Source organism: Phaethon lepturus, unplaced genomic scaffold, assembly GCF_000687285.1.
Source record: "Phaethon lepturus isolate BGI_N335 unplaced genomic scaffold, ASM68728v1 scaffold9672, whole genome shotgun sequence".
Taxonomy (NCBI): Eukaryota; Metazoa; Chordata; class Aves; order Phaethontiformes; family Phaethontidae; genus Phaethon; species Phaethon lepturus.
In genome coordinates, this window is record NW_010522596.1 from 46,873 (window position 1) to 73,422 (window position 26,550).

Sequence of the window (26,550 nt, forward strand, 5' to 3'; positions counted from 1 at the left end):
TAAACCAGACTGCTTTCTTGTCTAATGACTTGACTCTTCATTTTAGTATGCAACACATGTTTAAGTGAGTTGATAGCTAACCTCCTATTAATTTACTAGTATGTATTAACTACTGAGTATTTTCTTACCTTGAAAAATGATTGCTTTATGTCTTGTCCCAATCTCTCTGACATTTTACCCATGTTGTCTGACATTTTAGTCATTCCCTCTGCCAGGCTGTCAGGGAGAGACTTGACTGCATTTGATACATTTCTCATAGAGTTACGCAGTGGGTTTACAAATGTGTCCATCTGAAGGGGAAGATGTTTAACCAGAATTGTATAATCTATGAGGACACCAGTATATGAATACACTATGAGAAGTATCACAATGTTCCAGAGAACGGTAATATAAAGAACAAGTCAGATTATGCTGCATTCTGTAACAAACTTAAGCAAAGTTTTAGCTTCACTTTCATTTATATTTCTCACTCCTTACAGCCCTACTGTAGCTATTCACATCTTTCAACAGATCTTCCCCCCCCGCCCCAAGTCATTTCCATTTCCCAACCTTCAGCTTTCTTAGCTTGAATTTATTTTCCTTTTATTCTCCAGTCAATGCCATTTCTCCTTTCCAAGCTTCCTACTTCCAGGTGTTTCACTTCTGCTTTCAACTCTTCATCTTAGAAACATGCCTCTCAAACAGCACTGGGGTAATATGCTTTAACATCATGCCAAATATAATTAAAAACATAAAGTAGTTGCATAGAAACTGTTACAATTTCTCTTTCAGTACATACTCTAAATTCAGTCCAAACAGAGGCACAAATACTAGTTTGATGCCCTTAAAAAAATTAAGTTTATGACAAACCTGATAAGCCCGAAATCAAATCTTAATCAGTCATTACATAAACCTTGATAAATATTTAACTGTTTCACTGTTAAATATTTAAGGAATATAGGTAGAACAACAACTTGAAGTGACAATACAGCTGCAGATGCTTTTTTATATCAAAATCACTAGAAGTTTAGAAATAGCTATATTTGCAAAGCAGATGCCCACAAACTGGTCAACTGAACAAAAATTCACTTGTCTGAAGAGAGTTCTGGTGGCTTAACAAAAAGGATGCAGAGCTCAGAGCTCTGAATTTGACCAATGACTCTGAATGGTTACAACACTACGTAACAGCTGCCTTTGAAGGGAAATGCATTTCATCTTTTGGGCTGAAGAGCAGAGAGCGTGGTAACAGCAGCAAATAGAGTAAAGAACTGAAAAAAGAAATTAGAAGAAGTGAGCCTATGGAAAAAAAAAAATCACAGATGTCTGACAAAGTAACTTGCAACGAACAGACTTCTAAAGTAGTCTTGGTGCAATACATGGTGTCAAATTTGAAAATTTTATTTCCTTGTCATACAAATAAATTTACCTGTTGTAAAAAAGGTAAATTTTTGGTTCTGTATGTCCTCAGATACTTTGCCACTCATGAAGTATTACAGCAACTCACTTGCAAGTTGTTTTCAAAGTGCTATATACCTTTTTAATATCTATAGCTAGTTTAATATCAGTTAAATTATTAAATTATAGCTAGTTTAATATCAGTTTAACATCTCTGTTTAATGCAATCATTGCACTAATGAATGCTCTGAAGCTCCCTTGACAGTGCGAAACATTCTTACCTTCCGTGCAAAATCCCCCTTCCCTTTGCTGTAGGCTTTATTCTCCAGGAAGTCATACACATAATGGGCTAAAGCTGGAGAAGCTTTCATCATTTCAGGATTTAACAACAGCTGAGTGAAAAAATTTTTAAAAGGTGCTTTTTAATACATAATGAAAAAGGCCATACCATTCAGTTTAATAAAAGTTTACCATGCACAAAGACACTACATCTTGTAATGTATTTTCTCATTCATTCTCTACATTTTATTCCAACATTACACTATTCTGAAGATGGAAACAACGTGCTTCTTGGTAATTCCCACAATTTTAACTAGTATGTTCATTATAGCATCTCACAGAAAAATACACACCTTTATGACCACTCAAACTGCTTCTAAAACTCCAAGGAAAAAAACCAAAACAAGCTGTGACTGAAAAAAAATATTGCTATTAAAAATAGGGCATGTCTCACACAAAGGAAAAAATATTAGCACTCTAAACAGAGCAATCAGATTTCACAATGTTTTATTCATCTTCGTTATTTATTGTTAACATGTCCATTGAGTTGGTCAACATATTTTAGTGCTAAATGACCAGAAAGTCCCCATGAAGCAAGACAACTGAATTCCTTTAGTTGGGCTGATACAGGCCTCATCTGAATGGAGAAGCTGTGTGGTTTGCTACACTGCTGGAGTGGGTGCCACACCAATCCTTATGCAACTGCACAAGAGAAAGTAACCACAAACATGAATCTAATGGAAGAAAGTTAATGCTGTAGAGCTCAAAACGCACACAGCTGGAATCTCACCAGCTCAGAGGAGTTGTCACAAAACTGGCTGAGAATCAACCAAAACAGCAAAGAAAAGGCAAACTTACTAGATAATATGGAGTTCTTATGGTATACCATTTAGGATTGTACACCACCTACAACACGGCCTCTTTTTTTTTTTTTTAAAGGCACGCTAACGAATTTTCTACTTCAGAAAAAAAGAATTCCAATCAAGAACACAACCAAAAAAACCCATAACGGCTTACCTGCAAATATGCATTTAAATCTTTTTTCCTCTTTTCCAAAAATTCTCTGTCCATATTGTTAAATGTCTTTTTTCCAGGAAGTTTCAGTATATTTGCAAGATTTTCAAACTAGAAAAGAGAGAAATTTTTTTTGTTCTGTTTTCAGAAGAGTTTCAAATCACCATATAAGCTCAGAAATTATAGAGGTCATTATATTCACCTATTCTTATCTACCATATAACACCTGACAAAATTCCTGCATCAAGCCCGGAACCTGGATTCCTTGGAGAAGCCAAACTGAAAGGTAGGCCATCAAGAACAAATGCACGAAAATTCTCAGGAGACTGCCAAGGGCAAAACGTAATTTCTGAACACACAAATGGCATACTCACTTTTGAAATACAGCCTAGTATAGCATGCAAAAGACTTAGGCTCAAGATTTATCATTGTTATTTGGGCAGAAGTTAGTAGGGTTATGAGACTACATCAAGAGAACTTGCAAATCTTTCTAAAACACTTTCCCTTTCCTCTCCTGATCAAACCTACTAACGACATGCTTAAGCTTTTATCCCTGGAGTGGATGGCAGCACCCAGTTTACATATAGGTTATCATACCATGCTTGATACGCCATCACTTCTCCCTTTTCTCCAGGTAATGACAGTGATTGGCACTGGTTGACATGTCTTCTGCTGTTCCAGTTTTATGGAAAGAATGGGTGTTCAGGGAAGCAGCAGGGAAAGAAGAGGCCCTAACACTTAAGAAGGCTGAATATATTTGCTACAATGCACAAAAACGAGAATAAAAGTTGAAGAATCAGGTTTATCCACATATAGAATCCAGACATCATGTAAATAATAATAATATTCTTAAGGCAGTAAAGAAAGAAAGGTGTAGTATCCAGGATTTAAGAAACAACCTAGAAAAAAGTTGTATCCTTTTCTCTCTAGAGAAGACCACAAAATTAGAGATTTAATGAGAAATTGAGTCCATTCAGTCCCTGCAAGGTGTCTTTTTGCAAAGAGATCATTAAACTTTGGAAGCCTCTCTATAATGTTTATGGCATGTAGGAAGCACCAAAGAATATCTCTTTCCAACTTTACAAATCCCATTCCCTTGCAAATAGGTCATGTGGGAAAATAACTGAACAGAAGATGGTCTAGTTTTTATTTAGATAGTTGTATCTAAACGGAAGCAATGTAAGCAAACAACAGCCTCTATTTGAAATATAGATACCTACTTCAAACAATATTTATTACATAAATAATTACCAATAAAAATGTCTCAGACAAGCACAAAAGCAGTGTATCAGTGACATTCCTGTTCCCGTAAATTCAGTAGGAATGTCTATTTTATTGTCAAAACAAAGCAAAATTGTTGAGAGTTTCTGAGATGGCTACAATGAAGGACGGGAATTTTTTACTTTTTGCAATCTTAGTGTTCTAGGATAACAACCATTTTCTGTAAATTCAAAGAACTCGGATCTAGCAACACGAAATTTCTGAGCTTTCACATTTTGAAAGTTTTTGCTTCTGTCATGTTTTTTCTAGTCATTCACTGGTTGGTCAGTTTTAAGTTACTGCCCCATATCAGCAGAACATTAACTCGCTATAAGATCTGGGAACCCCTATCTGTTTCAACAGGTCAGGGATTCTTCAAAACAGTGAATTAGTTTTTAAAAAAATGAAAAAAATCAATTTGAAGAGGAGCACAAAAATTGGTATTTCAAATTTATTGACAGGACACTAAGATAATCAGAAATTCAAATGAAAGCCAGACTTCATTTATAATTAATAAAAAAGCAAAAGTTGTATGGAATATTTGTAATAAAGCCTTTTCCATTTTTACTACTGTTGTGACTTTCACAATGTTAACTTACCTGCACAGAACTTGTTCTCTATGCCTCTCTATTAATAACAGAGTAAAGAGATATAATCCAACATTTCTGACTAGTTCAAAGGTTATGTGGCCAAAGCTGACTTCTCCAAAGGCTTGGTTTACAAGCATTTTACTCTCCTCTTTTAAAAGCACGGTATTTTTGACACTTTTTCATGTCAGCAAGTTTTACTGTGCACCAGCTGGTGAATTAGAAGTCTCTATTTTTTCCTTCTTTCATTTTAGGAGCGTTAAGAATCTGAGAATACAAGTACAGCAATAAAAGGCAGATTGTCTAGCAGTACACTGAACTGCCAATAGCTGTCCCTTTTGAGACCCCACCAATACTTAACATTTCACTTAAAACCTAAATACCTACTTCCCAAGCTCAGTTTTTATTTTTTATCTCTGTGACATATGCAGCAAATGAAATACGCCACTGTTCGAGACCAATAGCACTTCCACAAAAACGTTTTAAAGCAAAATTAAGCAAAGGAGGGGAGGTGGGTGAAAGTTCCATCTCCTTTTGTTAGAGGAATCGTATAGCCATCAGGTACTAAACTCTATAAACATGCACCTGTAAACTGCTCAGTACAAATAGTGTATGATATAAATGGTAAAAAATGGAAAATGGAAAATGACATAGTGCTGTAACTCCACGTTAAGTCATTTTGAGAAAGCCAATACTCATGCCATACCATCACACAGAAAAAGCACTTTTCAAAGAAACCTTAAAAGGTTTTTATGAGGTTAATTACCTGCTCAGTGATCCTCATGTGAAAGTCATGGAAGTCACTGTAGCGTCGATATGTCTTCCATGTCTCTTCGCTGTTTGGATTTCGCCGATGGACTGTGATAGCATACAGTGCATATGTCTTGCCGTGGTCATTACACACTCCTGCCACAGCATATGGGTCACAGTCAGCATAGACTAGTAGTTTAAAAATAAAATAAAAAAGGAACAAACAGAAAGAAGGAAGACGAAAGGACACAAACGTGAAGTGAAGCAATGTCTGGAATGACAGACTCGAGAGACAAAAATGGACATGAAAGCAGAAGAGTAAGCCATCCCTTTATCCAAAACCCTCCAGAAATTTATTATGTAAACTTAAGTAGAGAGATTAAGTAGCCTTTAAATTAGACAAGTTTCACTGGTATGCAAAACAAACAAAGAATAGCAAAGATTTCAACTTTTAAGAATAATGAATAGATCTTTTAAAAAATAATTTTAACTTAAAGAACTCAAGATAAGGGTGAAAGACAACTGTGAAACCAGAAGAAATTCCAGTCTGCAGAGTACTCTAATTGCAAAAGTTTGTCCATCAAAAAAATCTGTACATACAAGACAGTGCTAGCAAGCTATAAGCATACAGTTTTATTATTAACATCAGCAGTTTGTTATTAACTGGAAGATAAAAAAATACCCCACCCCCGTTTAAATCAACAGAAACTATATATACACACACACACACGTATGTATGTATTCTGTATGTGTGTGTACATACAATATATTGTGTGTGTACACACACACATGCACACACATTTTAATGGAGAAGTCAATTTATACATGGAAAGAACGCAGATAGCTATTTTAAATAGAATCAAACATCTTTTTGTTCTCCATTGAAAATTTAGGTTCTCTTAGATATTACTCCATCACAGAATTCACCCAGTACAGAGTTTGTTTCAAAAATTTTCATTTGATCTACAGAATAACCTAGAACCAATATTGTTTACACTGCAAGCTGTTTAAATTGGCAACATGTATCTCTACGTACTGAGCCAACACACAGTAATCACAATTTTCCAGTGGCTAGATGAAAATACTTTTTAATCAAGTTCTGTGAATTTTTCAATGCACCCACACTCCATAAAATACACTTTTACTGACAAATCATCAGCTCCAACTTCTGTTGTGCTTCCAGCCTTGACTTGACTCTGAAGTATAATGGCAAGGTCTAAGCAGCCAGGGAGCACCTCTAGGATAGGGGCTGCTGCTGACAATGTAAGAATTACTCACTAGTGAGGTGCACAGAGCATCTTTTCTTTGCTGTCTACCCTCTAGAAAAATAATGTTGAGTGCTGCACCCCCACAGAAAAGAGCAGGCAGTCAGGATGCTGCTAAAAAACTGCCCAGAGAAAGGAGCAGGGAAACCCCAGCCCCACAGATGTTGAGCAAGCCCTATTCTCTAAACTCATGTTGACCGCTCTGCTGTGCAGCCACCAGACCACACTTCAGGGGCACTGCTGAGTTTGCACCTTTAGGAGCACCGCTTCAGAAAGTGAATGTCAGAAAAAGAAAGAAGTTGTCCCCACCACCCCTCATGTCATAGCCTCTTATCAGCATTTATTTTGCAACAAAAGACAAGGTGAACCCTCAAAGATTATGGAGAGGATCTTGTATAAAACACACAAGCACAGTAAAGTGTACTAATTGGCAGAGGAAAGGAGCCTGCACACAGATGCAAGATGCACCTACTGCCTGTAGCACCAAGAAAGCAGGGACTTGTATTTCTTGTTCAAACATGAAGTGAAGAGAAAGAAGACATCCAGTTTAATCCGATCTTACAATATGAACCTGTACATATCCCCTGGTTCAACTGGAGCATTATGGATTCACAGAGTCAAGCTGATAGTTATCAATACACATTGCCATCAAGATTATAGATTTAAAATAATTTGTGTGGTTCTAAGTTTACCTTCTTTCTTAGATCAAAACAATGTAACTTCTAAGTTTAATTCAGGAAAAAGTATCACATGCTATTTTAATAAAAAAGCAAAACTGTGAATCTTAACTTTTAAATTATATTTTCTCCTTCTCTGAGGACTGACTGCATGAGACTTGGATTGCACTGCACTCTCACACTGGGTTGGAGTAACAGTTTAATTAAAAAAGTCAAGTAGTTCAATTCTTGCTCACAGCTCATGTGTCTGCTATATAAATGCATAGATTTAAAAGTCTATTGCATAGTAAAATCCGCCAAAAAAAAGTATCTGAAGATCAATTCTCAATTTAATTACCCAGTGCAATCTCATCTAACTAGAATATTTGCAAATAATATCTGAGAAGTTTTTATTCTTTACTCTCATGTAATAAAAACTTTCCATTTATTACTAAGCAACTTTTTTCCAAAAGATAATAAAAAATGCCACCACTGTAAAGACTGAAGTCATATCTTAAGTTAAGTCATAAGGAAGCACAAAAAACAGGGGAAAATACTATAGTAAGAGAAGTAAACTGTCAAGAATTAGAATTGTGTGACTTGAAAAAAAGAATCAGAATCTGTTCTTTAAATAATTGTTAAAATAAATGCCACTCAATATTAAGTTTAATGAATGATTTTCCAGAGATAGGAAAAAATAATAATACCATTAACAATAAAAATGAAATCACATATAAATATATATAGTCTACAACCTACAGCACCAATTCTGTAAGGATTTCCATTCCAAGAACTTCATGGGAAATGTGAATTCAAATGTTTTATGAGGTTAAAATATTAAAGGATTAGGATTTCAAGGGCCTGTAATATTAAAAAACTCAAAATAAATGATGGTAAACAAGTAAGCAGCCATCATAACAGATTCACTTACCAGTATCTGAGATGTATGCATGGAGTTGAATTGTCTCATCAGAAGGTACATTTGAAAGGTCATCTAAGGACTGCAGGGTTGGGGAGAGGGGGAGGAGTAAGAAACACGCAAAAGAGTAAGTTCACAGATACCTCTCATTTGAGAGATGCTTTTTGATTCCTCTATTTCATTTTCAAAATTTCAGTTCACTACACTATTAGAATAGCTTAATGCACTGCAACAACAAAAACAGGTGTTTGTATTACCTGGTAAGTAAAGCCTGCCTTTTACATAGAGTGTAGGGCCCTTCATTTCCCCTACCAGTTTCACATAGTTTTGTGATCACTCTAACATATTTGCCACTTTAATTTGATATCTCAACTCTAGTAGAAGTACAATACAAATAGTCTTTTACTGAACATTACAAAAAAACCCCACTGTTTTTCCTCGTAAAAAATGAACAGGTACATCCTCAGCTGGCTAAAGCCCTGTCTCCCTATTCAGTGATTACTGGGATCAAAAGAAGCCTAACGTGTCTTTTAGAGAAGCTTTGCTATTATTTAAAATTAGTGCATCTCACTACTAAGACTTAATATAATAAAGCTCTGAAAGATTGTTAGGTGAAAAACTTGGATACACAACTGAAAGAAATACAGGATGGGCCACTACACATGTGATCCTCATCTTAAATTACCAGGTTTAAAAAAAAAGATGGAGCTACTTAAGTAGAATTCATAGGCACTAGGATCCCAGCTACTTTACATATTTTACCCCAAAATTCTAAAATAGTTCAAAGATAGCTGCATATTGATTCTGAACGTGTATCAGCTATATTTTATAATTTAACCAAGCCAGTTTAATAGCGAGTTGCCACAGAAGTTTACCTAGAATGGGACCTACTGGGTACCAGTACCATACTCATGTCAAAGTAAAACCCCAATATACGTCAATCAAGTTTCACACCTCCTCTGCTTCCTTAAACATAAACCAACCTTACGTGATTACAATCAAAAGTTAGGTTGGATTTGAAAATGTAAATTATTTAAAGCCTCTGGTCTTGCCCCTTCTTCATCTGAATCTTTATCATCTCCATGATATCCCAGCATAACACTTCAGTCCTTCCTTCTGAAGCTCTCTAGAGGAAATGGCTCTTCTCTGCCTCAACCACCTCAATCAGTCTCTGCGTAAATATCCACAATGGAAGGTGAAGGAAGTAATATTTTTGTTATAAAGTCTAGATACTGAATAAATGGCAACGTTAAAAAGGTCTGAACACACTGACTATGGTTTAATCGGTATTGCAGTAAGTATTGCATCTCCTAAATATCTTATGATACATCTTGTAGGCTTACAGTACCAAAGTCCCAGACTCAAAAATGGCAGAAGAGCGAGCAGCTGTTTGGGAAATCTGCTTGGCCACTGCATGCTATAATGCTAAAAGTTTATGTCTGTCCAATGGTAGAACAGATGAGCACACGCAAAAATATTTTGAGAACAGACATCATCTTTACCTCAAGAGTTCCCAAATCTGTACATTACTGGATGCTGGAGAGTATTCTGGTAAAGTATCACGTAAGTGGACTGTTCCTATAATCATCATTAGACACTTGCTTTCAGTCATTGTTGGATATAGGGCTAGACTTTCTCTGACCTAGTCCATTCTTAAGCAAGTCACCCTTGGACAGCAGTAACCCTGCAAGTTGTGATCTATACTGCAGTGCCCAAATTTAAAAGCAGAATATCACCTGAAATTGATGAACAACAAGAATTTGTGGAAGCTTGAATACATGCTTGATATTCTGAGAACTCTAGAATTTGATTACCAGCAAGATGGAAGGGATGTTATTAAAGAAAAGTAACAGTCAACTGCTCTAGTATTTTGTTTGCTATGAAATATTGACATCAAGGTACTGTGACTTTTCTTAAAAGGCATCATTATTTCTTGTTTTCCTGCCTTCCTTCATTGCCACTCACGACAGTTCAGTTTTCTTCTTGATAACTGAATGGGGTCCAAGTTCACATATCCCAAATACTGTCAGAAGTTCAACCCAGCCATTTCTGCTGCCATTCAAGGTCTTGGATATGTAACACCTGTGTAACTCCTCCTATCCACTCAATGCAAATGCAGTATGTAAAGCTCACATTATGGATCCATTTAGGTGAAATTTGCAAGAGTTTATAAATATTCCTGTATTGTTTTATACCCTCAAAATATTCCCTACTGGTTTAATATAGTAGATTAATGTGTCAAATAAAAGGCAGAATTAAGAAGATACTTTTGTGAAATAACTTTTCCTGAAAATAGTTTTGAGCCTCCAGACAATCTTGAAATACATTCTTACAGTGAAAGTATAAACTGCAGGAGATGTATTTTATAATAGAAACTTTAGGAAACACTTAACTGCTGTGGGAAGGCACTATACAGCAACAATTAATATAAGTAAATGAAATGGTTGAAACTTGAACAGATAACACAACAGTTTGCATTTAATATGACCTAATAACTTTGACATTAGGTATATTCACAGGAACACAAAGTTAATTAAAAAGCAAAACTATCACACCACAACCCAATCTTATTTAATGCATTGTCATTAGCTACAAGTACAAAAATTCCCTGACCTTTGAAGTAACCTTTTCAAGGTCTATTTTTCTTTATGTAACTGACTGACACAAGGGAGCTGAACTATGTGGACAGAATTTTACTCTTGACATGGAATTCAGCCAGGAAAAACTAATGTACCAGTACTCAAACACCTGTAAAAGCACTGAAAACCCTGAACAGCCCTGAACAATATGGACTACAGAAAGCAAAAGTTCTTCTGCATAAACAGCGTTTTATTCCACATTTCTGCTAGAATATTCTTCACTCTTTAGAAGAATAACAAATGTCGTATTCTGCAAATATACTTTTCACAATAACAACAAAAATCAAGACTTGGAAGTGTTCTATGCAAATATCTATTTGTATTGCAACAGTGCTTGATAAAGGCTTTAAGGTTTTCTAGCTTAGTTTGGAAAGGCCACATGAAACTAAGCAGCCGATAAATATTAGCCAGAGGAGCCACTGCCATGACAAATCCCCATCCACAAAATATGACTTTGATATGTCAGAACATTCTTAGAAAAAGTAGTTAAGAGACATTTAATTGACTAATCACTTAAAAAGATCTTTCAAAAGAACCTTTTCTGAAATGTTCCCAGAACTTTATGTAAATTTACAAAAAATATGGCTAAATTCAGCTTTCCTTCTGTATCTAACAAGAGTTTGTGTAAATTGTATCAGCTGACCACCTCTGCTTTTCCTCCTATTTCAAAATGTAAACATAAGGAAAATAACAGAAAAAGAAAATTCCAACTTCAAAAAAAAAACAAAACAAAAAAACAAAACAAACAAAAAAAAACAAAAACAAAAAACAAAACAAACAAAAAAACCCCAAAAAAAACAATCCACAGAAACAAACAACCCACCCCCCCAGAGAAACATATTTACATTCATCTTAAATGTATTCCTTTAAAAAATAAACTCTATTCCTCTGCATGCAAGCGTAATACGACCAATGCACTAGAACTGCTAAGGAGCTAGCTACAGTATCTTCCAAGAACGAATTAGAACGGCCCATGAATCACATAAGCCAGCAAACTGCATGCAGATTGCAAATCTTTCTGAAACTAAAAGATCTGGAAAATACTCTCATATGCACAATTGAACCTTGCGTATCTTGTGGCTCAGCTACATATAATCTGAAAAAACAAGGAAGAGGGATTTGATTTTTGGTTTAAAACATTTTAAACCCAGTATCATCTATGTGGGACAGATCATTTGGGAAAGGTCTGGTAGAAGTACACAGTTCTCTTCATACATATGCAACCACTAGTACATGCAGAAGCATATTTCAAGTATTTAGGCACATTCATGTAACAAAATAAAGGTTCTGACAAGCCAACTCAGTCAAGAATTCATAAAAAAAAAAATTGAACTTCAAATTAGTAGGATTAGAAACCAAAGTTTCATATTTTGAATAGATAAACTAGTTTCCAAATCAAGTCCTTGCTGAAAAAAATAAACCAATCAACCTATAAAAATGTAATTAAATGCCTCATTTTACAGTCAATTTGAATTTAATCCTTCGAGATTTCAGTTTCAAAGGATTTGTTTTCACCTATTATTATCTAACTGCAAAGTATGCTTTGCATAAATTAACTACAGATTATTGCTGTTTCTGTGAGACACAATGCAAAATTCCATTAAATACAGGGGAAAGTACAAAAGGGACAGTCTTATCTTACAGATTAATTGATACCGCATGTGTGTTTCAATTTGGTTTAAGAACTTTTTCAGAAATTAAACTGCAATGAAGTAAAACCTCTAACATACATAATTTAAACTATTTTTATAACACTTTCCCTATTGTTAGGGAGGAGGAAAAAAAAAAAAATCCAAGCACTTACCAGATTTATGCTGCCAGTAGGAGACCCATTAAAAGATTCTGGGAGTAGTGAGGAAGTGGAAAGGAAACAACAGGTTAGAAGATTTTCTCCAGTGTAGAGCCACAGACAAGAAATAAAAATGCAAAGATAAAACATTACGGAAAATAATGGACTACTGTGGCAAAACGTTGCACCCGACATAAAAGTACTTCAAGTTTCCTATAGAGACACCTAAAGGAAAATGTATGTAGGTTTATACAGCTATAGATATGAAATAAATACTCCAGACAACATTCCTTTTTAACCTTATATCACCACATGAAATTGCTTCATTAAGGAGTCAATTTAATAATTAAACAATTTCCATTAGACTTGTATGAGAAGAACAATTTTAATTGCTTTAAAAACCAGATCTCGTATGTACTTTCAATTTCTATTTCCAGATAAAGAATACTGTTACATATTAGAACAATCCAACATGTTTAAGAACCTCTAATATTTTTGAATAAAAATGAGAATTATAGAGTCACATACTTATGCAACACATTTGTAACCAAGACTTGACAAAAAAATTTACATGAGATTAATAACATTACTACAGAAAAAAACCCTATTTGACTCCCAAAACAATTTACAAAAAAAAGCACAAGGAGGAAACATTAATTTAAAAATCAGAGATGTTACAGAACCTTTTTGATTTCTCAAAAACAGTGTGGATAATTTTCTTATTTTCATTTTAAAGCAGAAGAATGGTCCCAGAAAATCCCCCTTACAGATATAAAGCTCACCTCCTTCACCATCATCTGATCCTCTGAAACTAGGATCCTTCAGCATATCCAGCTCAGCTAACATACGCACATACAACACATTCTGTTTGAATGAAGGGTAGAATCTTTCATCTCGCAGCATCAATTCATACACCTTGTTGGAATAAAGATGCCAACCTTAGAAACACTTACTCCATTTTTTAATTAATCAGACAAGCTTTCATAAATTCTACTTGACCAACATATGTATCTCTGCATTCTAGCATGTGCCTCTGGGTTTCCTTTAAAACCCTAATGGGAGTTTGTGAAATTTCAATTCAGGCGTACTCTTAACGGAAAGGTTTTAAGAACTAATTGTGCTAGAAATATAATACAGTCTCAGGAAGTATCTGTCTAATTAGTGAGACATACACGTATAGGAAGGAAAGTTAACTGTAAATGTTTCCTTCCTCTCCTCTTAACCCTTTGAATTGCACTATAAACATATTTGGTCTTCATCCATTTCACAACAGGTTTTCTCTCAGAATCCCTTCTTTGTTGATTAATTACAAATGCAGACATGCAAACAGGGGGAGAGGTGAGAAGAGGGAAAGGAAGGGAGGAAAGACACCGCATTCTACTTTCCTGAAAATTTCTAGTTCAGCCAATACAGTATAACCGTACCTCACAAAAGATTTAACCATGCCACCTCAAAAAGTTATCTATATAGCCTACACAGTGACAGTATATATACATATACACACATGTGTCTATATGTAGTGGGAATAAATTCATAATGTTTGGACATCCATGTCAACTCTAGAATATTTTAATGTATGTTTTTTCCATGGAACACTTTGTACAAGTGCTATCACCTGGTAAGAATGGCTAAAAAATTTTCATGTAGGTCTGAGGAAGTAATTGTCTTTTGCAACACATGAGAAAGTTATGCTCTTCGGCAGAAATCACACGCAAGGCCCTTGTAACCTACTTTGAGCAATACAGATTTCACGAGGTGTTTTCATTAGTTTTAAGTGTGGGTCTCAAGTACAGTAGAGTGATTCTAAGCCCTACAGCTCATATCACTAATGTTTAGCATGAATAACATTAAGTTAATGACCTAAAATAAAAACATCTCAGACTGGGTATGCAATTTACTGCCAGAATATTAATACTTCACACACACACACATACATATATATATATATTAGACATGAGTGACAGTCTGCATACGCAGGTAGTAAAAAGACGTTTATCGTCAGTACTTGCTGCTTCTGAGTGCTACACTGTACAGGCTTGCAGAAACAGAACAATCAAATTAACTTCTGGAAAGAGATACAGAATTCAATATGGCAACCTGCTCACATCCTTCTTTAAAACAGAGTGCTAAAATGGGACCAAAATTGTACCACTTAGTTGTCCTACACAGGCACGTTTTTGTGCATGAACACAAATAATAATACCATAATTGTAAATCATGCTTCATAATTAATTTCATACAGGACACCTATTCTTTCTCTGTCTATTGCTTTGAAAACCATAGGCTATGTAAGGCTAAGCGGAAATTGGCAACTTAGAGTATGATTTTTATAGAATAAGAAAGTGGTAAAACATGTTTTAGGTTTCAGCTACTTGAGTTCCTCCCTCCCTTTTCAATGGTTGTAGTGACATTTAATACTCTGTAGCCTTAACAGTTCTTACGAAATACAGGATGAAAAGAGTATACCTTTCTCTGAATGTCATCAAAGATTTCAGGTGTTGGATCCTCATGGTTCAGTGTTTCTGCCAGTTTTGCTACTAAGTTGTCATCAATATTAACTCTTGGAGATGCCTGTCATAGAAATCTAAATCAACTTTTGCAGCATAAAAATAAGAAAGCTTCTATTTTCACAAATAAAGTCCAATACAATTCTATAATTCTCTAAACAAACTAAATTTCTTCATGCTGAGTGTTTCTAGCTCTAGAACTGTCTAGAACACACAACAGGAGTCAGACATGCCCCCACCCAGTAAGTTCAGAGTTTGTATTTAAAACTCAGAAGTTTGAGGATTAAATACTAAGAATCACCTCAAAAACTACTTATGCACATTATTTTGAAGCAATACCTAAGCCAGATCTACTTAGACTTAAAACCAGATTTTATTTATGAATAGCAAGATCTAGATTCAGAAAGTAAGAATATGCCACTAAGAAAATAAGAAGATGAAGACCTGAAGCATTTGAGGAAAGGCTAACAGTTTGTCAACTCTGCCAATTTCTGGAAAGATTAACAGTAGCTGTTAAAGTACAGCTACCAACATACTAACTCTATCAGCCATCAGATTCCCAGTCATCCCTTGGTATGACATAGTTCAAACCACTGCCCGTTAAGCATTCTTTTAGATGAGCCCAAGTTCACACACCTTCCCCATTTTCTATTACGAGACAGGGAGCCAGCACTCAACCAGACCCAACATAGCTCACTCAATCTATTAAGCACAGGCGAGAAGCTGAGTTTATCAGCTCTGGAATAGCTCTGGTGTTAGATGGCTTCTGACTTCAAACTGGTGATATTCAGTCAGCTCAAAAACCTATCTGAGCAAGCTCTGCACAGTCTAAAGACCACCACGTCAATAGACTACTGAGGTGAAAAAACAGAGTGAAAGAAATTATGTGGAAAGAGAAGCATTACAAGAGATTTGAAGGATAATTTGCTAAGGGAAGTTCTCCAGTGAATTGAGAGGTAATTTTTATGTATACACAAATTGAGAACAAAGATGCTTTGTTAACACAAGTTGACAAGTGTTTTCTTTCACAGAGGACTCAGTTACTGCAAGACCACTGGAAGCATTCAGGCTTAGTCTACTGAAAGATAGGCTCAAATAAGTGATATTTGAGCAATTTATACAGACAATTGTACAAAGGCACAGGAAGTTTTTTCATTTGAAAACCCAATCTTAATCCAAGTTTGTTCAAATGTTGGGTTGCATCTTTTTGAAAACATTTCTTCAGGCGGTAGGGGTGCACAAGGCAGGGTAAAAGGAAGGGAAAGGGGAAAGGACAGCACACACAAAGGGACAGATTTTCTTATCCTGTCCACATTTTCTCTAGTTTCTCTCTATTCTAGAAGGTCAGCTTCTGAGGAACACATTCAGTGCATTTTACAGGATAGTCAGGGCCAGTATGAGACTTTTTAAATGGAGGGGAGGGGAAAAAAAACCAACTGCTTACTGCTTGACAGAAGGAAAGGGAATATACACAAGTAATAGCTTAAATGTCAACTTGTAAACAACTTGCGCTACATCCCATCCATTTCATATTAATGTAGCCATAACTACTAAAGAAGCGTCTGTACAAAGAATAAATTCCAAACAACAGACAAATAAGTTATTTCTACCTTTTCTGATAAATATTGCTCATAAACTCCAAATGCAGCTGCTCTTAATAGACCCTTGGTTTGATTAGTCTGATGTTTTCCATCTTTCTGCCGGCTTTGAAGTACCTCCAGCTGTTGCTGTGCTGTAACCCTGTATCCTTCCACTGTCATCCAGAAAAACAGATGTGCTTGGCCACCAGTCTGCTGCATGTAATCTATAGAAAACAGCCACCACACCACCATAGTTACTGTTGTGCATCTTAGAATAGAATCCTCTATGATGTTAACTACATACGGAACTCCAGAATCTGGTTATACCTCTGGAATAGTTGTCATCTAGAGTCAAAAGTAAAAAATACTATATATATACTGGTGATAATCAATAAACAAAATTGGGAGCAAAGACTAGGAACTAAGCACTTAATCCTAAAATGCACATGTAAAAAGCGAATCCACCATCAGTATGTAGATGTAATAGGCTTGTACAGCATGATACCGATTGAAAGGAAGTTCAAACTGGAATTCTAACAAATCACATGCATCTACTGCATTAAAAGGACTATCACCACCTACAAAACTCATCAATATTCTTAGTAATGACCATTGGCAGCCCAATTAATTCACAGAAAAGAATCAAACATTAGAAAGCATTAAGAATTACACAACTTTAGTCCATCTATGAATATCTTGATCATAAGATAAACCTAAAATAGTACATAATTTACTGCCATATTTTAGCTCCTCAAATAGACCACCTTCAGTGACCTTGTAATCCTCTCAACTTCAATCTAACATCTATAATCATTAGTTCCATTAGCTTACTTTTGCTTTTCTCACTGAAGACTAATGATTCTGGTAAGTTTCAGAGTCATTCCAATTATAAAACTCTAAGCAGTTTTCGCAATGATTCTGTTCTGAACAGAATAAACTTGTGAAATGACAGACCAAGAAATGGTGCAAGAACAGTCTTACAGAGATATCAGTATTGAAACTAGCTTGATACCAGCTTTTGGAAGTAATGAGTATGGTGTTCTGAACAGTTAATTACAGACTGATTTGCAAAAACAGTTTTGGTTCCCTCTGGCAAGAGGCTTATACACATTTAGCTCTCAGTAGACAGCTGTATTTAGCTATTTCAAGTGTATAGTCCTGTGGCATATTCTTTATAAATAAAAAATGTCAGATAAATTGATACTTACCCATGAAAAACTGTAGTGCAACATTGTCTACCAGAATATGGTCCAGAGGGACTGTGCAAAGTTTTCCAAAGTTTGCTGCCAGTTTCACAGTATCTATTTCCTGTAAGACACAGTTCACTGTGTTCATAGGCTTTATTTTTTTTAAATTAGTTTTAAAAGTTTCTGCTTACCAAAAAGCAGAAGTAATAAAAAATAGTTTACATTACAGATAATGAAGCAGCCTCTCAATGGTTAGTTATTATCACATCACTAGTATGTGAAGATCTAGATCATAAGGTCACGTTCTCATAACTATTTGCCTTCAATATAGATTATTTCTGCTACATGGGAAACGGAGTATTAACATTGCTGTTCCTGTAATACTATACAGGTCAAATTAACCCCAAATCCCTCACCAATAGTGACGGTAGCATACAAATCAATTAACAGAATGAACTAATTTCAAAATTTGATGCGGTGCAGGTCACCACAACTTAAATTCATCTCTGTCCAACTTTCTTCTGTTAATACAACATTTCTTGGTATTACAGTAATGGTTCTGGATCCAACTATAGAATACGTAAACATTTTAACAGTCAATATGCACAAGATTACATTATATTGGAGCCGCATCTACATCCAATTAAGAGAGTCAAGAAACTAAGCGGTCAACCATACTGACTCTGTCCACCTTAAATTATAAAACAAAATATAAAACAAACGAAGAGAACTACATGAGGTTCTCAAATTTAACATCCAGTTTGTCTTAGGCTTTTCATACCTAAAGAGGTAAACATGTCTGACAAAAGGCAATATATGGAGTCTACAAGGCATTGCAACATAATCAGCAAGCGGTACCTTTATCAGCAAGAAAAGAGATCTTTGCCAAAGACTAAGCTTGAGGCACAGAAGGTATGCACTGGAGCAGCAAAACAGAACTCAATCTAGGTGCATAAATACAAAAACGCTTTGCATCTATGTAACATTTTGGTTTAACTCTCGTATTGAGAAAGTAGGAATAGTTAAGATGTACTGACCTATCTGATAAAGAGAGAATCCAAAAAACTCTAAACATGTAAGCCTTTAGAAATTCTTTCTATACTTAAAACTGCAAATACAACACTAACTTCAGTTGTAATAATGTATTCCTATAACTGCATACATCCAGCTGTGTTTCAAAATGCAAGAATTAAAGCACTAAACAGAACTACTACATCATTTGCTGCTTCACTCTTTCAGAACTAAAAAAAAAAATTCTAAAACACTTACTTTTCCTGACTGCAACCTCTGAATTCTTGAATCACATACTTTAATAACATATAATAAACTGTTTATCTGATTTTTTATAGTGTTGATATCTGAAAGCAAAAAAAAAAAAAGAGGATTAAGCAATGCAGATGAGTGTACAAATTCTTGTTCTGAAATGCTCTAAAAATACCATAGAAAAGTGACATATGACTTACAAAACATATCAGTTTTGCAAAGAAGTTTTTTTTCAGTTTAAATACCTTATTGATAGAAGCAAACAGGAATAAATATTTTTCTTTTTCCTTTACCTGTTAACTGAGTCTATACACTAATACCTGAAGTGTTACTGAATTTCAGAACCACCAGTCAAGGCAAGTTTCAATTCAGTGCAAGTATACATACCTAACCAATTTATTTCAACAAAAAAAACCCAAACACACACATATGAAGATTCAAGTTTTAACACTTCACATATAATCTATTTATTTTTTAAATAACAAAATGTTTTATACTATGCTGCAGCAGTGGTTTTATTTTCTAAATTTTTGGAATATACTTCAGAGAGCATGCTGGCAAACGCATTTCATATTTTGTAAAACAATACAGCACTAACCATCTCCTGCTGTATCTAGAGATCGAAGATATTGCAATTCTTCACTTGCTTTATCTTTCACTGCTTCCAACTCGCCTATATTATCACTTAATTTAATAATATTCATAAAGGCCTCATAGTTACAGTTGGAATCACGAATCTGAAACAGAAGTTTTACAGTGTGAATAATGCAAAACAGGTATACACACATGACATCAGTTTTCATTAAATGAATTATTTTGATACAGCACTGCAAAGCGGCATTTTGGAAACACTTTGATGCTTCTAAACCTTCCTCTTGATACTAAAATTTTACACAGACCAAAAATGAGGAAGCATGCACACAGTCAGCACTTACTTTACACCATCATTTTCTGCTTTCAAAAAGTACAAAAGACACTTGGAAAGCACATCAACCTCCTTAACGAAGATCTTGTCCAAAACTCAATCAACCTTCTTCTGCCATTACCCATCCCCTTAGCTAAGTAGGCAGAAACTGGTGAGACCACTGAAGAGGTTTACACTTTGCCAAGGTCCCCTGCAAGTGTACATGCTCCCAAAGTAAAGGGCTTCTTGGCTTCTTAAGATACAGAGTTACAAAAAGAATTAAAACATTCTACAATGTAACCATAACCTACTGGGAGGGGCAATTACTGAATTAATCATAGAATCATAGAATAGTTTGGGTTGAAAGGAACCTTTAAAGGCCACCTAGTCCAACTCCTCTACAGTGAGCAGGGACATCTTCAACTAGACCAGGCTGCTCAGAGCCCCGTCCAACATGACCTGGAATGTTTCCAGGGATGAGGCATCCACCATCTCTCTGGGCAACCTGTGCCAGTGTTCCACCACCCTCATAGTGAAAATTTTTTGCCTTAGATCTAGTCTAAATCTGCCCTCTTTTAGTTTAAAACCATTACCCCTTGTCCTATCGCAACCGAGCCTGCTAAAAAGTCTGTCCCCATCTTTCTTATAAGCCTCCCGTAAGTACTGTAAGAATATCCTCTCTGAAATCCTACTTCAGATAGCTTAATAGTATTTACAAGGGTATTTCAATACATACTATTTTCCCAGTATTGGCATAGGATGAACCTGCTCTGGGGACTCAGGAATTTGTGCAAGTAAAGCCTGCTGTGCTGCTGAGGTCACTGGAAACTGTGCTGTGAATGCAGCGTGAAGATCAGGGGAGGGCTGGCAGCAATACGGCATGTGCACACAGATGTAGAGGGTTGAGTTCTAATGCTGGCTTTACAATTTGAAGCCAAAAAAAGACACTTCACCCACATCTTTCATAAATGCTCATTTTGATATGGCAATGTAATACTTGGTCTGAACTGCAGAAGTGCATTGCTATGAGTTGCACAGAGCAGAGAGAATGAAAACTGGATACTTTTGACCAAAGTTAATGGAAAATCTTTCTAGAAATACGCTTTTTAAATTAATAGTATAAGCAATACTTGAACTCCAAACATTTTGTAAAAATGTGAATTTCACAGTGAAGAGAGACAAGTCTGGATTAACTTCTAATTTTATACTGAAGCTTTATATTTTATTGCCAGAGAATTAGTACTGAACTGTGGTGTGCTTAGAAACATGGAATTAAACCTCACATTTTCAGAAATTGAATTTTTTCATTCAAATCTTGATTTATGTCAAAGGTTGCAAAGGAGCCAGAATTTATTTCAGTCATCTCTACCTCTGACCTTAATTTCTACTACAATCTTCATAAGATTTGTATTAAATTTTTGAAAGCATTCGTTCTTCCTTATATTTCCCCCAGCACATTTACTTCCTCATCTCAGAAAGCAATTATGAAAATCAATATTTGGGACATCACCATCATAACAGAAAGCTTTATAAAAACCTCAGAATTCTATCTTTGGATGCAGCCGGGGGCAGTGCTCAGTAAATAAAGAACAAGGCCAAGTTACAAATAAAGAACATGCGTAGGAGGAAAGGGGAAAAAAAATTGAAATGTTTGGTCCATATGAGCAGCAGTATTTTTTCTTATTAAAGCTAGGTTCCTGTAGAAATGCAGTGTGCAAACTTTTACACGAAATGGAGGTGGCTGGACTGAAGGAAATGTTGTACACGTACAGTTGAATTCGTTCTGTACTCAAGAGCTCTGAGTTTTCAGGGTAGTTTTCAGCATAGTACTTGAATGCACACTATAAGACCAAATTATAGGAATAAAAGTAGACAGTACTTGGGGAAATTAAAAAAAAAATTAAACTTGATTCATGATCTATAAGGGGTAATAAACTATAAGAGTAAGTTTCAACTTGCTTCGCAAAAAATCAGTAACATTACGTAAAAGTGTGAATATTATATTTATGTGAATTTCACTACATATTACTACTTTTAAAAGTTTGGTGGCTTTTTGCAGGTGCATTAGACACATATCAACATAAAGACTTCGTTTCTTCCCACTCAGTTAAATTATTAAGGGTTACCACAAGTATTGCAAAAACAATGACCCTGAGATTCCTTAGCAGAAGCAAAACAACCCAACCTTACTACTCGTCATTCTGGAGGCCTCAAGCTTTAAAGGACACATTGCAGAAAGAGTCAAGGCCTTCCAAGGTTACTGCCATACATCCTGAACAGCTAAGTAAAACGGTCAGAGGACGCAACTTTACGTTGTCATACATCCGTCCTCAGTCAGACGACGTCTGCCAAACCACCACAACACAGAGGACAGATAATACAGCTAGAGTGTGAATCTGTGTGTATGTATGAACATAATACATACATACACACACACACTCATATACACAGAATTTAATATAGCAACTGCAAGTTCACTATCTCTGCCAATATTCATTGGTAACTTTTCTACCAGATATCTATCTGCCATGATTACAGGAAACATGAGTAAAATTTTATATGAACATACTCTGGAAATATCATTGATTTTAAACATTATAGATCTTACCATCCATATGACATACTGATTAATATAATCAGGATCACTGAGCTGGGTTATTAATGGAAGAAGAATTCCTCGGGAGAGGATTTCCTGAAAAACAAAGTAAAACAAATCATTTTATACATTTATTCATAAAGCTAATATAACTGCAAATATTTTAAAAAAACCCCACTGTGTAGAGGCTAAATAAAAAATGTGTAATTACAGAAAACATTCAATAGGCACTTAGCACACTCCATTCCAGTTAACATTAGAAGATGTTAATAAATACCTCAGGAAAAATAACATCCATTTTACCACGCTCTTAAAATGTTGCTAGAGGTAAAAGAAACTTCAAAAACATTTCACACAAACTGTTCTCTGCTATTAAATACTTATCAAGATTGTTCTTTATTTAAAATAACCTAGTATTAAATTGGATTAATTTTACAAAATAAAAAAAGAGTTCAGCTCACAATTTTTTTTATGGCATTAAACCAAAGAATTGGGATGGATTTTGGAGTCCATATTTACCCTGACAAAGTATCGCATGATCTTGTTCTGGAAGTCTCCAGGAGGTAGCAATATATACAGTAAAACCTCACACAGATCCCTTAGGAATCCTAGGGGGCGAGAACAAATTTTTGCACAGTTTTTGTATTATGTTATTTCACATCTTACCTGGTATCATAAAACCAACAGATAAATCCTTAAAATGAAATTCAAATATACAGTCATATGTATTCTTATAGTCCAAGCGTCACAGTAACACTTTTCAGACTGAATATAAGCAGCACTGATGTAAACCTGAGACACATCTAGAGTGTCAAAACCAAGACAAAAGAAAGCCAAATTCCAAGAACCAAAAAGCTAACTCAAATGTATTTCCCTTATTTAACATATACAGGCTCCCACACCCCCCTCCACATTTTGCCCAAAAAGATAAACTGATTTCTTAAATGAAGATTATGGAGTAGTGATAAGGAAGGCAGCTCTAACAACAAGCAATCAGAATCTGCAAAGCCATCCTCTGCCTCCCAGAAAACATATTTCTGTCTTAAAATTCTTCCAATGAAAAGGGGTATAACTACATTGTACACACTTCATTACAGTTACAGCATTAATATGTATAAATTAGAGAAAACATACATGTACAGTAGATAATCATGCTTTGAAAGTCACATGCTAAGATTTCAGTATATTTCATATTGTGAACACAACTGTTAGTATTTTAATTCTACAGTATATAGATATAGTGTGTGTGTATATATATATACGTAGTGTATATATATGTAGTATATACTATGCTTTATTAGTCTTCTATACTGAAATAACTTCAGAACATAATATTGAGAAACCTTCTTCATCTTTGGGAGAAGTGCAGACTAGATCACGACAGACTTCTTTTTCCATTTCAACTTCAACCTCAAAGAATGTATCTACAAGTTCCTCTGCTTGGTCTAAACAGAAGAAAATAAAAAGAAACATACTTTTTTGTGAAGATTGAAACTTGAGAGCAAACTTGAATTATAAAATAAAGCTAACTATATTTCACACATGTATGATACCTACCTATTGAGACTCAAATAAAAAAAAAAATATTTAAATCATTACATTACCTTTTATCTGATCACCTTTTTCTGCTATTCTTTGCTGAGCTTTTCTGAAAACTCGAAGATGAGTGCCAAAGTCATCAACAAGTCGTGTAGTGAAATAAGGCTGCCAGTCTGTTTCCTTAGACCTACCAGAAAAGGACATCCATGAAAATGAATTATTTTATCCTGAACACAAAGAACAGTAAAATTTCTACTTCTCCTTCCTCCCTGCCAAGAACCACATTGATAGTACATATGGACAAGCAAAGAAATAAATCAGTCTCCTAATTGCCTATCTGCTGAAAACAAATCAAATACTGTAAAATACCACTCTTGCACCACATTAATATTTATGCCTGAATTACTTTAAGGTCAACATTAGTATCTGGGATAGTGTTCTGATTCATAACATTATCAACTATCTGTGAAAAATCTTGATATAAACAGTCTACAACCTAAAACTAAAATAGGCCTCAGGTCTTTTACAGCCATACTTTCTACAATTTTGGAAGGTACCTAAACAAAACAATTTTCTTCTGAAATTGCAGTATATGCATGCATAAAACATGTTTTACTTGAAGCTACAAGCAACCTAATGTTATGAACAACTGATGCCACAGCTTATGAGAGAGGTAATTAGTTTGAATCTCCAACAATGCACATAGGTTAGTGCCAAAAAATAATCATTGTTAGATTTGCATAAAACTATTTCCTTAGTGGTATGAAAAAGATGCAGAGATGTTCTTATGATGTCCGTGCTTTACTAGCCAAATTGAAAAGGCACTTGTGCACTATAGGTTTCATAAAGCTAAATGTTAATGATGACTTTTACTCTGCCCTAAGTATTCCACTACCTGAATTCTCTCAGACACCTACTTTGTTGTAACATAATCCTTCCAAAAATTCCATTTTTGTGTTTGTTCCCTCACCTGCTCTTTCTTCTCTCAAAGAGAGAGAAAGGGATAAGGAACAGAGACGGAAGCCTACTGCAAAATCTAAATGTGGAAATAAGAAGGAGAGCTGTCTCAAAGGGCAGTCAATCAAAACCATCAATAATCTGGATCCACCATCGGCAGAATCAACAAATTCTATAAATACACTAGGTGGCAGCCTTACATCATTCTTCCAAACGTACAATTCTCAAGAAGGGGAAAAAAAAAAAATGAAATCCCACTGTATCCATTCTCTCCAGAAGCTCATAGGGTATACGAAATTAGAGATGATGGTAGTAACCTAAGACTGCTACAGCTATACCCAACTACAGTCATAAATATACTACATTATTTTCTCTTAATAATAAGAACTGCTGCAGCCCTGTGAAACCAATTTGATTTGTACAGAACTGCACAGGAGAGGTGGCTATTTTTGAAGAGCTGTAGTACTGTAGGAAAAAAATTTAAATTCGCTATAACTTGACCTGCTTCGCCACAAAGCCAGTGCTTGATACTGTTCAATGAAGTAACTTCACCAAATAGACAAAAACATTGAAGTTAGGTAGCCACGTCCATTTCATGTAAGCACATTCTGTAACATACAGTCTATTTAGCCTGATTTTCACTATTTCTAAGACTGTTTCCTAGGACTTCCATTATTTCACTACCAATAAGATCTTTTTATAATGAATTTTTCCTAGCATTAAACCTAGCTCTCCAGCTCTGACTTTTCTTGCCAGAAAAGTACACTGACCTACATTTTCAAGTCAAGAGAGGGAGGGGATAACACCACCTCAAAATTGCTAAATAGTTTATTGTATCTCGGTGACCCACAACCTCTTCTGAAAACAGATAACAATCAGCACAGTGGGATGAATAGCTGAAATCATTACTTAACAAAGTAGATGGATATAAAGGCATGCAGTACTTGGGCTGCGAAAAGAGCCACACTAAAGAAGATAAATAATTTCCCAGACAACTTCCCTGACTTCTTGCTACTTGTTTAAGCAACAGCAGAAAAAACAATTAACAAACTATCCATTTGTTCTCAACCAACCCTATTTTTGAAAAAGATTTATATATGTGACATATCATTTCGTTCCCCAGATTACCATCCCTTTAAAAATACTCATTGTTCTTCCACACTGAAAAGCAGTATCACTTTTAAAAGTTATCTGAGCTGATTCAGGTATCTGAATTAAAGGCTTTCAGACTGACTTACCTTGGGAATAGCCCTGCTGTTTATATGAAATAGACCTGCATATCAAAAGGTGACAATTCATGCAACTCAATGTTTTAAGTTGCAGAAAAAAAAAGCTATTCAGTAATTTTAGACATTAAACTACTTTTGAAAAGGACATTTTGCAAAACACCACAACTACAAACATCATCTCCATTCATTCCTTAAGGGATCAGCAAAAGACTGTAGTTCTTAGATTATGATCTTAAAATTTTGTATGTTCTTTCCC

At 35.2% G+C, this 26,550-nt stretch overlaps 1 protein-coding gene across 1 annotated transcript in view; it reads right to left on the reverse strand.

Moving 5' to 3' along the window:
• Window positions 1-26,550, reverse strand: part of SNX13 (sorting nexin 13) — a 35,096-nt gene that overhangs the window by 7,789 nt on the left and 757 nt on the right. Inside the window, exons 3-18 of the mRNA XM_010281852.1 lie at window positions 24,174-24,295; window positions 23,913-24,014; window positions 23,089-23,177; window positions 22,582-22,665; window positions 19,668-19,806; window positions 19,076-19,164; window positions 17,828-17,927; window positions 16,650-16,843; window positions 14,999-15,103; window positions 13,315-13,447; window positions 12,548-12,585; window positions 8,117-8,186; window positions 5,281-5,453; window positions 2,671-2,778; window positions 1,656-1,766; window positions 129-290 (exon numbers count right to left, since the gene is read on the reverse strand). Coding sequence (XP_010280154.1) covers window positions 129-290; window positions 1,656-1,766; window positions 2,671-2,778; window positions 5,281-5,453; window positions 8,117-8,186; window positions 12,548-12,585; window positions 13,315-13,447; window positions 14,999-15,103; window positions 16,650-16,843; window positions 17,828-17,927; window positions 19,076-19,164; window positions 19,668-19,806; window positions 22,582-22,665; window positions 23,089-23,177; window positions 23,913-24,014; window positions 24,174-24,295 — 1,819 coding nt within the window. The remainder of the gene's footprint in view (window positions 1-128; window positions 291-1,655; window positions 1,767-2,670; window positions 2,779-5,280; window positions 5,454-8,116; window positions 8,187-12,547; window positions 12,586-13,314; window positions 13,448-14,998; window positions 15,104-16,649; window positions 16,844-17,827; window positions 17,928-19,075; window positions 19,165-19,667; window positions 19,807-22,581; window positions 22,666-23,088; window positions 23,178-23,912; window positions 24,015-24,173; window positions 24,296-26,550) is intronic.